We start from the raw sequence: 16,178 nt of genomic DNA, 5'->3' as shown, positions 1-16,178 counted from the left end.
AGAATTCTTCCCTGTGTTCATACAGATGTATGTGGTCCATTAGAGAAGAGACTACTTGAGGTCAGATGCTTTTTTGTTCATCTCGTATATATCATTTGTCTAACAACGTATCACTCGTCTTTTAAAAATGTTTATACTATTATTTTAGTGCCAAAAAGTTTTAATTTTTTTTTAATGTTTGTTTATTTCTGAGACAGAGACAGAGCATGAGTGGGGGAGGGGCAGAGAGAGAAGGAGGCACAGAGTCTGAAGCGGGCTCCAGGCTCGGAGCAGTCAGCACAGAGCCCGACGCGGGGCTCGAACTCACGGACCGCGAGATCATGACCTGAGCCGAAGTTGGTCATTCAACCGACTGAGCTACCCAGGCGCCCCCGAAACGTTTAGCTACTAGGAAAAAGTGTGATTGGGGGGGGGGGGGAGATTTGAAAACAGTCTTATTTAAACAGTTTATATCTGTATTTCTCATATAGAGCAAAAATAGGCTTTGTAATGGATTAACCCTGCCTTTGCCACTTTATCAATTCTAAGATATGATTCTTCTTCATATAGTATCCCTGTAATTTATAGGATTCTTGTAACTCCATGGGATGTTGTACTTTTGAAGTGATTAAAAATTCTTAGCCATACATAAAATAATGATGCATCTTAGGACTAATGATATATGATATCAGCTGTATATTTTTGCAATGGATGTTTCATTTCACTAAGGTACAACCTTCTGTAATGTACAATGGGCATCAAAAATCTATCTCACAGCATTAAATGTTATCATGCCTCACAAACCTCCTGCCACACGATAATAGCCTAATTAAAAATAGCAATCTATTTTGCCATCATCACCATCAACAGAAGCAAAATCATCATGACCTTGTTTGATTGGGAATTGAGCGGAGAGGAAAGCACGTGAAGTTTCAAGCTGTAATATGAGAACACCACCTCGAGTGTACCGAGCACATGCATATATCCAGAACACATTCTGGTAACAAAAAATATAAAGGTTCTGAAAAGGCTGATCTTGTAATAAAGTTGAAGAAAAACCACCATCCTTGAGAAACAACATTTTACAGAACACAGGCAGCAATAACTCTAAAGACCACAAGATGGAGTTATAAACCTTTTGAGGCTGTTGCTGCTCCAGGAGCTGCTGTCTGAGATGTTCAAGGTTTTGCTGCTGTAGTTGTTCTGCTATCTGATGAAAAATTGAATTGTTCACAGATTCTGAAACATGAGAACTAGAAGAAAAAAATAAATGGAAATACATTTTAAAACCCAGTAAAGATAATATGAAAATAAGTGAATATTCAACTCCCCAATGCCAATTAAATGAAACGTACTCTACTACAATGTTTACTTTTGAAATATTAAGAGAAAATGGAATACCTCAGAACATTAATATGTTAAAATAGAAAGATCCTCTCCAATAGTCTTTCAATAGATGGATAACATGTTAAAGATACTCTGATGGAAGATCTGTTATTATGGTCTCAAGCTATTAAATGCATATAAATTAGTATTTTTTACATTAGAGCATTTTAAGAAAATCTCAATGAAAACACATAAAAACAGTTAAATGTATTTAAACATTGTCACTTTAACTCCTTCTCTATAAGATAGCGGGAGAAACGGTCTATCAATCAGTACGTGTGAAATCTACAATTGTAATTGACCATAAACTTTATAAAACTAATCTGCTTTCTTCAGAAAAGCATTCAAATTATTAGGTATGTTAACAGAAACAGTATTTAGGTAAGAGGAAATAATAATTTAACTATACTCTGGGAAATTCACACCTGGAATACACCTGGAATTCTGGGTGCCACAAGGTAAGACATGAACAAAAAAGAGGGCATCCCAAAAGGGGCAATCAGGATGGTGAGAAGTCTTGAAACAGTTGAAAAAAAGTGTACTTCATCTGGAGCAAATAAACCTAAGGGGAAGAATGATACCTAACTTCAAATATTGAAAGGCTATGTCTCAAAAGATAATGGAGCAAATTTGTTTCCTTGCTTCAGAATGCCAAACGGATCAGTGTGTGTTAAGTAAATCATACAAGACTCAGTAACAAGAAATTATTTAACTTCTCATCATATAAGGCATAAAAATGAAACATTACAAAACACCTTATCAGAACCATTAAAGGAGATTCTTACATTGTTCAGGAGACTGATCTAACATGATCTTAAATATTTCTCCTCTAACTTTATAATTCACAATCTAAAACATTAGTTTTTAATTTTTCAAGTAGAATATCTTTACCAAAAGGATATATTTGTATTTTTATGTATATAAATGTTTTTTAAAAATGTTATCCCAATATATAAAATTAATAACCTCTGCTTAAAACAAGATTCCCAGAGGTGTTCTCCCCATTCATCACCCCTCCTCCAAACCCCCAACTTCTACACCCCCACTCTCCAACATCCTCTTCCCCACTGGTCTTTTCTCAAACCCACAAGAACCTAGGGCTGCACAGAACTGTTTGAGAAAAACAAAAAACACTAATCTAAATAAAAATATACAATCCATATCTTTAAAAAAAACCGAAGTCCCTACAGTCCTAATCCTTACTCCTGCTTAGTCAGAAACACTCCCAGAATCTGACAGACTTCCTAGAAGTAGTCATTGACATTAGAAGCAAGCTTCTTTCCTATTATTTAAAATATTCTTACAACTGAATTAAATAACATAAAGCCTAATACAGACAGAAAATACCACAACTAAATTTATCAACATCTATCAATTTCCCTGTAAAGAATTTTGATATATCCCAAATATTTGCAAAGATCTGAGAGTCCAAATAATAGAGGGAGGCAACAAGACAAAACCCCACCCACTATCTTTCTGTAGTGTGAGTGCTCAACAACCTGAAATTATATCCCAACTTATTCACAGTACACTTGGTGGTTCAGGAGGCAATGTCCCATCCAATGTTTATAGTTTATAGTTATAGTTTATAGCTATAAAGAAAGAATTCTTACAGTTGAGAAGCTGAAATTTCCTTTTTGGGTTCTTCACTATGCTCAGAATCTTCCCCAAAATCAAACCTATCCATCAACTTCTAAGTGGTGGGGAGGCGGGGGGAGGAAAAAAAAAGAGAAAGACAAATTAAAAAGTGCTTCACATGAAAGTATGTTACTAATGCTATTCTGAACATCAATAACATCCCATTAATTTACCTGTACCATTTAATACAAAAATGTTTTATATAATCTTATGTTATGCTATAACAAAGCATTTAACTGAGTGGATCTTTATTTTAAAGTACTCTGACATACACTGCCTTATGTAACAAAACAAATCACCACACATGGAATAAATACTGATGCTTTATAAAAGACTGGGATTAAAATATTTAAGTGGCTTCCCAGTGAGAATAAAGCTTGATTGAAAAACATCTGCAACTATAATCAATGGATCTATTCCTAGTACATTTCTCTTCTTAGGATGCTCTACTATCTTTTACATGACCGATTTAAAGGTTTTTTTATGTGGTTTAGCTATTTACTTTCAGACTAAGGTGCCAGCTAAAAAAGTCTAATAACAAAACAAATCAACATCTGTTTTCCTTAAAAAATACAGCAGCAGAAGCACAAATAATATGGGTAATACTTCCAAGGTATCTTAATAGTCCCATAATTAACAAGACTATTGAGGCTAACACAATAAATTACACATGAATGATTTTCAACTTTAAAACCACTATTCTTTATAGTCAGGCCTCAATTTATCATAATATTACAGCATATTGACAACTTGTAGAGAAGTGCTCCTTTGAATTTCCACATTTTGAACAATTATAATTTTAGCGAGTTAAAATTTTACAACATAGAACATGAAAATTAGCGTATTTGTAACATCCATAAAAGAAATTCAAAAATTCAGAAAATTATCATTTGCCTCAACGGTGAAAAAACAATTTTACCAACTAGTTAACTTCAGTTAAAAGAGAATATTCTAAATGTTTTAAGTGGAGTTCTTTCGGAAGCCTAAACTTTTTGTAAAATTCATAATGTCTTATACAGTCCAATGCATATTATAATAGTTCTATAATAAAACGTAGTCTACAGACTTAGAATCCACACGATAGCATATACAATTGAACACTTCATACAGAACAGATCCGATAACGTAATCTCTACCTTGTTGAAAGACACCCCCTGTTCTAAGGGGTTCAGGGTGTTGGCCGCTGCAGCTGCCGCCGTCAGCTGGGCCGTGAGAGCTTGCAACTGCACAACCAGCCCCGCATCCAGGGCCTGCAGGATAGAAGGCTGAGGCTTCTGCTGCTGGAGTTGTAAAGTTTGTATCAACTGCTGAAGCTGGAAGGGAAAAAAGGAAAAGTCATTACAAACACATGCTGAGTTTTATTTGTAAGAATACCCACCTAAAACTTTCAGTCAATAAAATTCTACATCCTACAGTCTTTGGAAAAATAAAAATTTATATGAACTCAAAACAACAATTAAAAAAAAAAAAAGATTTTAAAAAAATCCTTAATAGGTCTTCTGTGCTTCTGGGAAGTCTTGAACTTTAAGCCTAATAAAGTGGTCATATCATAACAGGTAAAGAACTCGTCATACACAGACTGATTTTTTTTTCATTAAGCTTTTCATTCCTTCTTCAATAAACTCCTTCATCTCTGTAAAAGAACAAGTGACAATTGCTTCTGCTATCTTTCAGATTTATCATCAGATAACACATCTCCTGAAAGCAGCAAAAGTAAGAAATCTGTCCCCTGGAGCAGTCTCGAAGTAAGGAAATTAAAGGTGAATAGTGCCAACAACTATTGAAAGCAAATCCCTGTTCCCCCTATTCACTCATCCTTTGAAAAAGCAGAAACAACAGTTAAGATCCTGAAGATATTTCATAGTTAGATAAACCCTACATACATCTTACAAGTAATTAATACTTTCCTAATCAAGAACTAAACCTGGGTTAAATCTGAGAATTATCACTTCAAAATAGAAACAATGAATGTGTACTGTTTAAGTGAAGATCAATTCACAGTGGGAGAAGGTACAAAAGCCTTCCAAGATGAAAGTAAGTAATTTCAGGCCTATCTAAAAACAGCAACATAAGAAACAATCTAGAGTCATCTGGCTATCAAATAAACAACTACTACAAGCTAGTAATGGGAGAGCAAAGAAAGTAATACAAAAATATATGACAGCTGAGTTACTGCTCCAGAACACACAGGACGGAGGGAGGGAGGGGGAAGGAGGATGAAAAGTAGGGAGAGGAGGAAGGGTGGGGCGGAGGCGGGGGGGGGGGGGGGGAGTGAAGGGGGTTAATATCATATTTTCTGGTTTACACATCTCTTTTGACATCCCCATTTTTCCACACAGCACTGTTACTGTTTCAGTCAGGTTCAAAGCACCGCAGCATCCTACTTTTCCCTCTACTCAGACTTCATATTCTACCGATTACTGTGTCTTCTTAACTTTCTTTGTACTATTTCATCTGGAAATTCTTTGTACTATTTCTTCTGGAAAAATCACTTCTCCTGCCAAAATTATTTATTTTAATAGGTGTCTTTTAAATGAGAACATTTTCTTTATGAATTATTTTCAAAACATCATTATCACAAAATAAAATTAATAATTTGATAATTTTATCTAATACCCAATTCAGTTTCCCAATTCGTTTTTACACGTTTAAAACTCTAGAATAGTCCCTTTTTTCTGAGACTGTCCTTTTAGAGTCTACTACTCTATTTTCACATATTCATTACTTCCTTTCCTTTATCACTGTTACCACTACTTGCTATCTCTAGGCTTCTTTCCCCCCTCATCCATTAAAGTACCGTTCAGATCGTGTGACTTCAACATAAAAATCTGTGGCGATTCCACACTGCTAAGCCCTTTCTTTTTCAGCCCACCATTTCTGTCTTTTGAAACCCATGTCCCACATTTAGGTCTACCATTTCAGATTTGTCATCGTTAACTTCTATACACAGGCCATCTTATCCTCCAGACATCTCAACTCTAAAAGATCTTTTGTGTACCCAGCATTGTTATGCTCTATACACTCACTACTCACTCATTCTACAAAAATGTACTGACCATCTGCTACCTAAATACCGGAGATACATGAGTGAACGAAACAACAAAAAACTCCTCGTCCTTCTGTATGTATGTCCTTCATACATTCCAGTGGGAAGAGACAGAGAATGAACAAAATAAGTAAATTATACAATGTAATACAAGATAGATTATATAATGTAATAGAAAAGGGGCGCCTGGGTGGCTCAGTCAGTTAGGCATCCGGCTCTTGACTTCAGTTCAGGTCATGATCTCATGGTTTGTGGGATCGAGTCTCGTACTGCTCTCTGCACTGACAGTGTGGAGCCTGCCTGGGATTCTTTCTTTCCATGCCCACCCCCTGCTTGCACACACGCTCTCTCTCAAAATAAGTTAAAATAAACTTTAAAAAAAAAAAAAGAAAGAAAGAAGGCAGGCAGGTGATAGGAAAAAGAAGTATGGGGGTGCAAGAATGTGCCGTTAAGAATGTGCAGTTTTAAATCACTTTTTAAAGGACTTAGGTGACATTTAAACAAAAACTTACAGGTGGCTGAAATCTCATGAATATCTGGAAAAAGAGTTTGGGGGATTTTATTGCACAGATCATAATAAATTTGGTTTTTAAAGGACAGGTTAAAAAAAAAAAAAAGGAGATGCTAAGAATGAGCTATCTTCAAATCCTACCATGACTAGTTCCATTTCAAAGTCTCATTTCAAATGCCACTCCTCAAAAACCCCTTCTCTTGGCTACCCTCCCTAGTTCTGACCCCTTCTCCGAAACCTAGTCCCTCTAAAAATTCACTGTTTTAACTTATGTGTCACTATCTAAATAAAGTTTTATGCTTAAGAAAGACATCTTTCCCAAGACAGAAGACCTCCCTGTCTTGTCAGCGGAGTAACAATAGCATCTAATAATGTTTGGCAAAAACTAGGTGCTAAATCAATATTTTAGCGTAAAATGCATTTTTTTATAGAACAGCACATATAACGATGTTTTACTAAATTTAAAACAAAGGCAAGCTACCGAGTACTAGTGTGATCTCATTTTTACAGAATAAGAAAACACATATTATTTAGGTGGTACATTATGAAAATGAGCTCTAAATCACTGTTCATGTAACAAAAAAAATGCTCACCTGTTGGCCTTGAGGACTTTGTAAGATCTGAGCTACAGCGGCAAGTGTATCTGTATTTGTTATCTGAGATACCCATGGATCGGGCAGACCCTGGACAACATTGGCTGGAGTAACAGGTGTCACAGGCGTTCCTTTTAAAAAAAACATACCCACCCAAACAAATATGTGAAGTAAATAAATAAGACTTGGAAAGGTAGAGAGATTTGCTTTGTCACTTTTATAAAATATATACAAACTTAAATAAATGTTTTTATTTTATTGTATAATTACAGAATTAGGTAGGTTGAAAAAAAATACCAAAAGGATCTGTCCATACTTGTCCTCATTAACTAAGCTACTACTTTAAAGGAGCCTACAATGCTTAGAAGTCATTAAAAATCTTACTACAGAAGAAGATTCAATGACAGGAGGAAATATTCAAAATATAATTTTAAAAAATATAAAACAGTATGTATAATATAAAGCTATTTTTGTTTAAAATGGATGTATATGAGGACACCTTGGTGGCTCAGTTAAAATGTCCAACTCTTGGTTTCAGCTCAGGTCACGATCTCATAGACCATATTGGGCTCTGTGCTGACAGCACAGAGCCTGCTTGAGATTCTCTCTCTCCCTCTCTCTTTGCTCCTCCCCTGGTTGCTCTAAGTAAATAAACTTAAAAATCAAAAAACAAAAAAGGATGTATAGGTGTATAGACACAGACACACACAACAAAAACTAAATATAAACCAAATGTTAATACTTAAATTATTATAAATTTTAAATGTCATTTAAATATACTTCAAAAAACAGGATTTTCAGATTATTATGAAAGTATTCTTGGCTCCATTAAATAATTTTTTCAGGGTTCCTTATAAATATTAAGTTCCCCTACTAAACTGGGAATATTGAGGTGATTTACATGCAAGTTTAAAAGACTACAGGCAGCCTAAACCAGGAAAAAAACCTAAGTGACAAACCAATTTCCCAACATTCATTATATTTGTTACTAGGGATTTAAAACATTTTTAGAAAAGAATTACACACAAATATAAAATCTGAGTTTATTTTTCCTTCAAATTACATTTCCTTTCAGTTATCTAATGCTAGATAAATTCTCCTGCACTGTCAAACAGTTATTTTACATATGAATAATCACCTGAAAAACAGGAGTAGAATATTCGGAGAACAAATCTCTAAGGAAGGAACATACCTGGGGTGTTGCTCATAGCAGCAGTAGTACTGGCCAAAACAGGTGTGACAACCGGGGGAGGAATCCCTGCTGCCATATCCAGAAGAGGCTGAATAATCTCACTCTTAAACACATTATTTTTCTGCCATAAGTTTAATACTCTCACTATTTTACTCTAGAGGTAAAAAGAAAAATGACATTTTAATTTTTTGCTTTCAGAGCCTTAGCACAGTCATTTCAGAGACTATTTGAGCAGCGGACGGGAAGGACGGATTAAAATACTTCTATAGTCCTTTCCACCTCTGAAATCATGTTTCTGTAATTTTGCATTTGCTTAACACACTTGGAAAAAAAGGTTCATCTGGATAGATATACAAGGCAAATGAAAGCCACATTTAGCGAAAGGCAAGAATGGCAACTAGGTTCCAGCTTCTATGTGAGGTCTGAGGAGATCGCTGGTTAGGGCTGGCTGGAGACTGCGTTCAGGCTGCTGAGGTGATCAGGATTCATCTCAGCACCAAAGCTGTATTTACAGGTCATTTTAACTTTATTTTTTAAACAAATAACAAACTTCAGGACAAAGTCCTTATCTTACATGACTTTTTAAAAATTTAATAGTGCAATCAACCTATCAGAAGAGATTACTAAATTTCCAAATTAGCATCCAAAATAAGTAAAATTCTAACATCTTTGGACACACATAAACTTTTTTATTCTCTGTCAGGTTCCAAAGCCTTCTTTTTATGTGGTATGGAATATTTATTCACTCAGACTGGCAGGCAGCAGTGTGGTTTCTGGCACTGGTGAAACTCCACCATAAGAAAATAAATGTAGTTATTTTCTATCAACTGCTTGGCAGACCCATGTTTCATAGACACTTAATAGGTGCATATCAGCTCAGGTCAAATATCAAAACACTGAATTAGTTTTGTGTGCAAATAAATAAGCTTTTAGTGTATTTCCAAAAGCTTATTATAGCCAGTTTAACACCAACCAACTGCTTCAATAAGTGAAAAATTAGCAAAATCATCTACATCTCTCCACTTTCAGAAGATTCTAAGAATCTCAGAACATGGATAGTGTAATAACTAAATATTCAAATTCAAAATTACTTAAGGGTAACAAAATCATAAATTAAGATAATCCAGAGTCTCATTAAGACCAAAAGGTAATGTAATGACTTTAAAAAAAAAAAAAAAAAAAGCATACCTTATCATCCCCAGGGCAACGATATAAATTCTGGAAAGTACTAATGATGTTATTACTAAATCTGGGTGCAAACACATCCTTTTCTTGACCAAACTGATGTCGAGATTGTCGTACAATAGAGTCAATAACATAAAGTCCAGGTACCTTGTATTCTGGTTTACACTGATAGAAAAAAGAAGAGTAGGAAGGGAAGGAATAATGAGAAGGAAGGTAACCTTCATTATAAATCCTATACAAGTACAGAAACAATGCTTATGTAGACATAATGAATATTCAGACACTGACTATTCCACACCATCTGTCTCTAGAATAGCATCTTAAACAATCTACTTTGGCTACTCCAGACACCCAGTTCAACTGCCAATCACCTAAGTTCTGTAATAGTACTGCATAACTAGCTTGGATGACAAATAAAAGAATAAATAAGGCACTGTTATAAGAAAATTTTTTTTCTTTAATGATTTTGAAAAGCCACAAGGAAGGAAGCAGCAAATTTAGGAAAGAGCTCTAGAAAAAAGCATGGCCAACATGTATTAAACTTCATCTGAAATGTGTAACAAAGGGGTTTCTGTACTAAGGAAGGAACAAATAACAAGACAAACTATAACACTGTATATACACCGACCCTAAAGTCTCAAAAGTTTTCTCAACTACCACACCTGTAAGAAAGATAAGAAACTACCATTGTGATTACAAGAATCTATCCTATAAAAATATTTTTTAGCTACTCCACTGATAAATGTTTCTCAACATTCTTATCCACCACCCAAATTGAGGAATATAATATAAGCCTCCTACTTTCTTGCCAGAAGCTTTTCTAGCCTATCTGGTCAGGTGAGCACAATGAAGAATCCTTTTACTATTAAGCTTACTGCTCCTGGTTTGTCCCTATATCCAGAAGCATAAGAAAACCTGCTTCTCAAGCATATGTTACTTAACATGGAATCATGGCTGCAAGATTCAACTTTCGGGTGTAATTAGGTAAGTATTTCACCTAAAGTAACTTCCTGGCAATCATATATGGCACTAAAGTACAATTACATTCTTGAAAAATCCTTGGAAACTCAAGTACCTCAATCCACCCCCAACACACACACATGCACGCACGCAGGCACACACACACATTTCTAATGGCATTATCAATGGAGACAATGAGTGATTCCATTCTTCAAAAAGACAAGATGATGCTTCATTTGTTCCTTCAAATACTCTTTTTAAGTTTATTGATTTTGAGAGAGACAGTGTGAGTAGGGGAGGGGCAAGAGGGGGGGAGGGGGGAGGGGGGAGGGAGGGAAGGAGCGGGGAGAGAGGGAGAGAGGGAGAGAGGGAGAGAGGGAGGGAGAGAGGGAGAGAGGGAGAGAGGGAGAGAGGGAGAGAGGGAGGGAGGGAGAGAGGGAGGGAGGGAGAGAGGGAGAGAGGGAGGGAGAGAGAGAGAGAGAGAGAGAGAGAGAGAGAGAGAGAGAATATATCCCAAGCAGGCTCCACACCATCAGTGCACAGCCCAAGAGCTGGACGCTTAACCGACTGAGCCACCCAGGCACCCCCTTTCAAATACTCTTCAAAAACATTATCCTTAAAGTCTTATTTACTCAAGAAAATGAGGAGTCCTTTAGCACCAATTCACAGTATCTACTGCAACATTCTGACTGTTAAGAACTTGAAATATTTCATAGAAGGGCAATAATGTTGGTGTTTGGATACTGAAGTTTTAAGTTGAACCTACCTAAAGGTTGAAAGTTAAGGTTTTTGAAAGTCTGAAATAGTTTTCCCTCAAGTTCCGAAAACATTGAGCATTATTTGTCCTTCAGCTCATGTATCTGGCCAAGGCTATTTTCCTGATTACTATACATTCAAAGAAACAGAAACCTAACCAAGCATAAAACGTATCTTAGTAAAGAGAAGAAAAATTTTAAATTTAATGAAAAGCAGGATATTCATTTTGTTAAAATGTATCTATTCCCTAATGCCACAAATATAGATAAGTGATTAATAATTATTTATTAAATATTTTATTGGCATTTTAATTTTCCTAAAGACAAAATAATCTGAAATATTTCATATAAATAACTACCCTGAGAGTAAGACTGAACAGAATTTAGAAGTTGCTCATAAGAACTTCAGAAATTAATACTGAATGCTAAGTAATGAATGTACTCAATTTTTAAGAAATGCATCTTTTTCTTTGATTTGTACAAAAACTCAGATTACAAACTCACAACACAGAAGAATCATGAGTGCATAAGATAATAAATGGACCTTTATGGCCTACTGTGAAGATTCCAAAGCTTCAAAAATATATTAGCAGTTTAGTAATAAGCTGTAAGGCCTAAGGGAAAAAACATTTCTTCATCCACAGGATCTTTAGATATACTATACATTAAAATGTTGTGGGACAGGGGCGCCTGGGTGGCGCAGTCGGTTAAGCGTCCGACTTCAGCCAGGTCACGATCTCGCGGTCCGTGAGTTCGAGCCCCGCGTCGGGCTCTGGGCTGATGGCTCGGAGCCTGGAGCCTGTTTCCGATTCTGTGTCTCCCTCTCTCTCTGCCCCTCGCCCGTTCATGCTCTGTCTCTCTCTGTCCCAAAAATAAATTAAAAACGTTGAAAAAAAAAAATTAAAAAAAAAAAATGTTGTGGGACAGATTTTCCTTCACTTATAGATTAGGTACTATCAGTCACATAAAATGACAAAAAAAAAAAAATTCTTAAGTATGACCTCATGCTTTAAAATAACTTAGTAATTGGTAAACTTAGCTAAGTCAACAACTAGAAACCTAAGGAAAAATTAAAAACAAAAATGTGAAATGTTTTTTCAATTTTCTCTTCAAGTTCTATCAGTACTAAAAATGCAGTAATTCTTAAGGCTTTCTACTGGTATGAGAAATTTTTACTCTTTAAATAATAAGCATAAACTTATGTCATATTGAGTTTTCAGTTATAACATCTTCAAACTACATTCTAGTAATTTCTAATTTTTTGTGCTTCAGAAATAGCCCTTTTTAAAGGGAGAGAAAGGCAGTAACACAGGGAGAATGCATCTTTGAACATATTTTGTGATTTTCATTCTAATGTTATCTAAGCTATTATGTGAATACCATCAAAGTCAGGGTTTTTTGACAAAAATACTCTCTAGGTTACTTGGACCACATACTTTGCAATATATGAACTATTACATAATCTAATGATTCATTAGACTGAGACTGCAATCAAGATGGCAGAGCAGCATGGAGACTCTCAGCTGGTCTCCTCCCTGAAACACAGCTAGATCAGTACTATATAACACATAGCATTTATATAACAATTCTATTATTAGAATTTGTGCTGCCATTTTCAGCTATTAAAAGTTAACATTAGGAGCACTTGTGTGGCTCAGTCAGTTAAGTGTCCAAATTCAGCTCAGGTCATGATCTCACAGTCTGTGAGTTCGAGCCCCATGTTGGGCTCTGTGCTGACAGCTCAGAGCCTGGAGCCTGCTTCAGATTCTGTGTCTCCCTCTCTCTCTATGTTCTGTCTCTATCTCAAAAATAAGTAAAACATTAAAAAAAAAATCAAAAAGTTAACATTAAAGGAAACAAAGCTAGAATGGTAAAACCAGGAGCACGTGGCTGTACTTGCAAAGCACTGAAGGATGCTGACAAAAGCATGTAGTAAAGGGCTGTTCCCAGGACACGGCCATACCTGACACTACATGAGTTCTCAAAGTGAATACCAGAGAAAAATCCTCTCCTGTTTCTGGCAGAAGGGGGAGAAAAGGAACCATTTTGAGATAGCCAGCAGCATTCTGTTCTTAAGAAGGTATGCGCTCAGGAGAATCTATTTAACCAGAGCCTCAATGACCCGGAGGAAAAATACCCAACTCCAGTCTACTATAGCCATCCTGTCCTGCCTAAGAAGGATTAAGAAAAACTAAGAAGCATGTGTTAAGTCCATGATCCAGAGATACAGGCTCTATAAAAAACCTACAACTAACATCATACTCACTGGTGATAAACTAAAAGTTTTCCCACTAAGACCAAGTATGGATGACAACAAGGTATGGATGCCCCTCTCACCAATGCTTTTCAATATCATATTGGAAGTCCTAGCTAATGCAAGAAGACAATAAAAGGAAATAAAAGCTACAAAGATTGGGAAGGAAGGTTCAACAAATACTAAACATATACAATTGAGCCTACAAGATCTTTACTGCTATGAACCAATCTACATATTACTTAAGGAAACAACATTTAATTACATAACTTAAATTGGAAACACAAAATAAGTGTAAAGAATAAGTGGTATCTTCTTTTAGATGGTAAACACACTACTTTTCTGTCATTTTTGAGACTTCTGATGATTCAAGTTTTCCCAAAGTGTGCAACCTCAGAAGTTCCAAGAAGTCTAAACTAGAATTTAGAATCACGATAATAGGAATACTAGCTGGGGTTGAAAAAAAGCAAAGAATTCTTTTCTGCAGAGATAAAAGAAGTAAAATCTAGTCCAAACGACATTAAAAATGTTATGACTGAGATGCAATATCAAATGGACACCACAACAGTAAGGATGGATGAAGCAGAGCAGCAAAGCAGTGATCTAGAAGATAAAATTATGGAGAATAATGAAGCAGAAGAAGAGGGAAACAAAGACAAAAGAGCATGATACAAGACTTAGAGAACTCAGTGACTTTTTAAAAAGGAATAGTATCTGAACCACAGGAGTCCCAGAAATGAAGAGAGAGAAAAAAGGGCAGAAGGTTTATGTGAGCAAATTATAGCAGAAAACTTTCCTAGTCTGGGAAAGGACACAGACATCAAAATCCAAGAAGCACAGAGAAATCCCATCAGATTCAACAAAAACTGACCATCACCAAGGCATATCATAGTCAAATTCACAAAATACACAGACAAGGAAAGAATTGTGAGAGCAGCAAGGGAAAAAAAAACTCCTTAACATTTAAGGGAAGGCAAATCAGGTTCACAGCAGACCTATCCACATACACTTGGCAGACCAAAAGGAGCAGCAGGATATATTCAATGTGCTGAATCAGAAAGAATTCTTAATCCAGCAAGGCTGTCATTCAAAATAGAAGAGATAAGGAGTTTCCCAGACAGACAAAAACTACAGAGTTCATGACAACTGAATCAGGCCTACAAGAAATCTTTTTTTTTTTTAATTTTTTAACATTTATTTATTTTCGAGAAAGACATAGAGACAGAGTGCAAGCTGGGGAGGGGCAGAGAGAAGAGACACAGACTCTGAAGCAAGCTCCAGGCTCTGAGCTGTCAGCACAGAGCCCAATGCAGGGCTCGAACTCACAAACCCTGAGATCATGACCTGAACTGAAGTTGGACGCTTAACTGACTGAACCAGCCAGGCGCCTCAGGTTGCAAATAATTTTAAGGATTCTTTGAATGGAGAAAAGACAAACAGAATAAAAAAGACCCAAAGCAACAAAGACTAGAAAGGACCAGAGAACAACACCAAGTCTACAAGGCAACAAAATTCAACTAAAGTCATATCTTTCAGTACTCACTCTTAATGTCAATGGACTAAACACTCCAATCAAAAGACAAAGGGTATCAAAATGAATAAGAAAACAAGACCCATCTATATACTACTTACAAGAGACCCATTTAATACCTAAAGATACCTGCATATTGAAATTAAGGGATCTATCATGCTAATGGTCATCAAAAGAAAGCTGGAGTAACTATACTTATATCAGATGAACTAGAGTTTAAAATAAAGACTGTAACAAGAGATGAAGAGAGCATTATATCATAATTAAGGGGTCTATCCACCAAGAAGACCTAACAATCGTAAACATTTATGCCCCCAATGTGAAAGAACCCAAATACATAAATCAATTATCAAAAACATAAGGAAACTCACTGACAATAATACCATAGTAGTAGGAGACTTCAATACCCCACTTATAGCAATGGACAGATCATCTAAGCAGAAAATCAACAAGTGAACAATGGCTTTGAAGCACACACTGGACCAGATGGACTCAACAGATATATTCAGAACATTTCATCCTAAAGTAGAATACACATTTTTCTTGAGTGCACATGGAACATTCTCCAGAACAGATCACATACTGGGACACAAATCAGCCCTCAACAAGTACAAAAAGATGGAGATCATACTCTGCATATTTTCAGACCAAAACGCTATGAAACTCAAAATCAACCACAAGAAAAAATTTGGAAACACCATGAATACTTCAAGATTAAAGAACACCATAGTGAAGAATGAATGGTTTAATTAAGAAATTAAACAGGAAATTGTTAATTTTTTTTTCTCTTAACGTTTATTTATTTTTGAGACAGAGAGAGACAAAGCATAAACTGGGGAGGGTTAGAGAGAGAGGGAGACAGAGAATCTGAAACAGGCTCCAGGATCTGAGCTGTCGGCACAGAGCCTGACGCGGGGCTCAAACTCACGGACCGTGAGATCATGACCTGAGCTGAAGTCGGACACTCAACCAACTGAGCCACCCGGGTGCCCCAAGGAAATGTAAAAATATACAGAAGCCAATGAAAATGAAAACACAACAGCCCAAAACCTCTGGAAGGCAGCAAAGGCAGTCATAAGAGACAAGTATATAGCAATCCAGACCTTCCTAAAGAAGAAAGGTCTCAAATACACAACCTAAACCCACAC

General features: G+C 36.1%; 1 protein-coding gene across 9 annotated transcripts in view; it reads right to left on the bottom strand.

Annotated features, from left to right (window-relative positions):
- The window catches only part of SCAF8 (SR-related CTD associated factor 8), a 219,501-nt gene that overhangs the window by 156,121 nt on the left and 47,202 nt on the right, over positions 1-16,178 (bottom strand). For 7 of the 9 annotated variants that reach the window (XR_006299092.1, XR_006299093.1, XM_043592654.1 and 4 more), the window contains 6 exons: positions 9,534-9,695; positions 8,346-8,499; positions 7,154-7,284; positions 4,140-4,316; positions 2,979-3,058; positions 1,115-1,232 (listed from right to left, as the gene is read on the bottom strand). Coding sequence is in view for 7 of the 9 variants with exons in the window: in XM_043592654.1 (XP_043448589.1) it covers positions 1,115-1,232; positions 2,979-3,058; positions 4,140-4,316; positions 7,154-7,284; positions 8,346-8,499; positions 9,534-9,695 (822 nt within the window). In the remaining 2 variants the exon portion in view is untranslated. The remainder of the gene's footprint in view (positions 1-1,114; positions 1,233-2,978; positions 3,059-4,139; positions 4,317-7,153; positions 7,285-8,345; positions 8,500-9,533; positions 9,696-16,178) is intronic. The other 2 variants (XM_043592652.1, XM_043592651.1) reach the window with 1 other exon arrangement.

This window comes from Prionailurus bengalensis, chromosome B2 (genome assembly GCF_016509475.1).
Source record: "Prionailurus bengalensis isolate Pbe53 chromosome B2, Fcat_Pben_1.1_paternal_pri, whole genome shotgun sequence".
NCBI lineage: Eukaryota > Metazoa > Chordata > Mammalia > Carnivora > Felidae > Prionailurus > Prionailurus bengalensis.
This window is presented reverse-complemented; position numbering and strand designations above follow the sequence as displayed.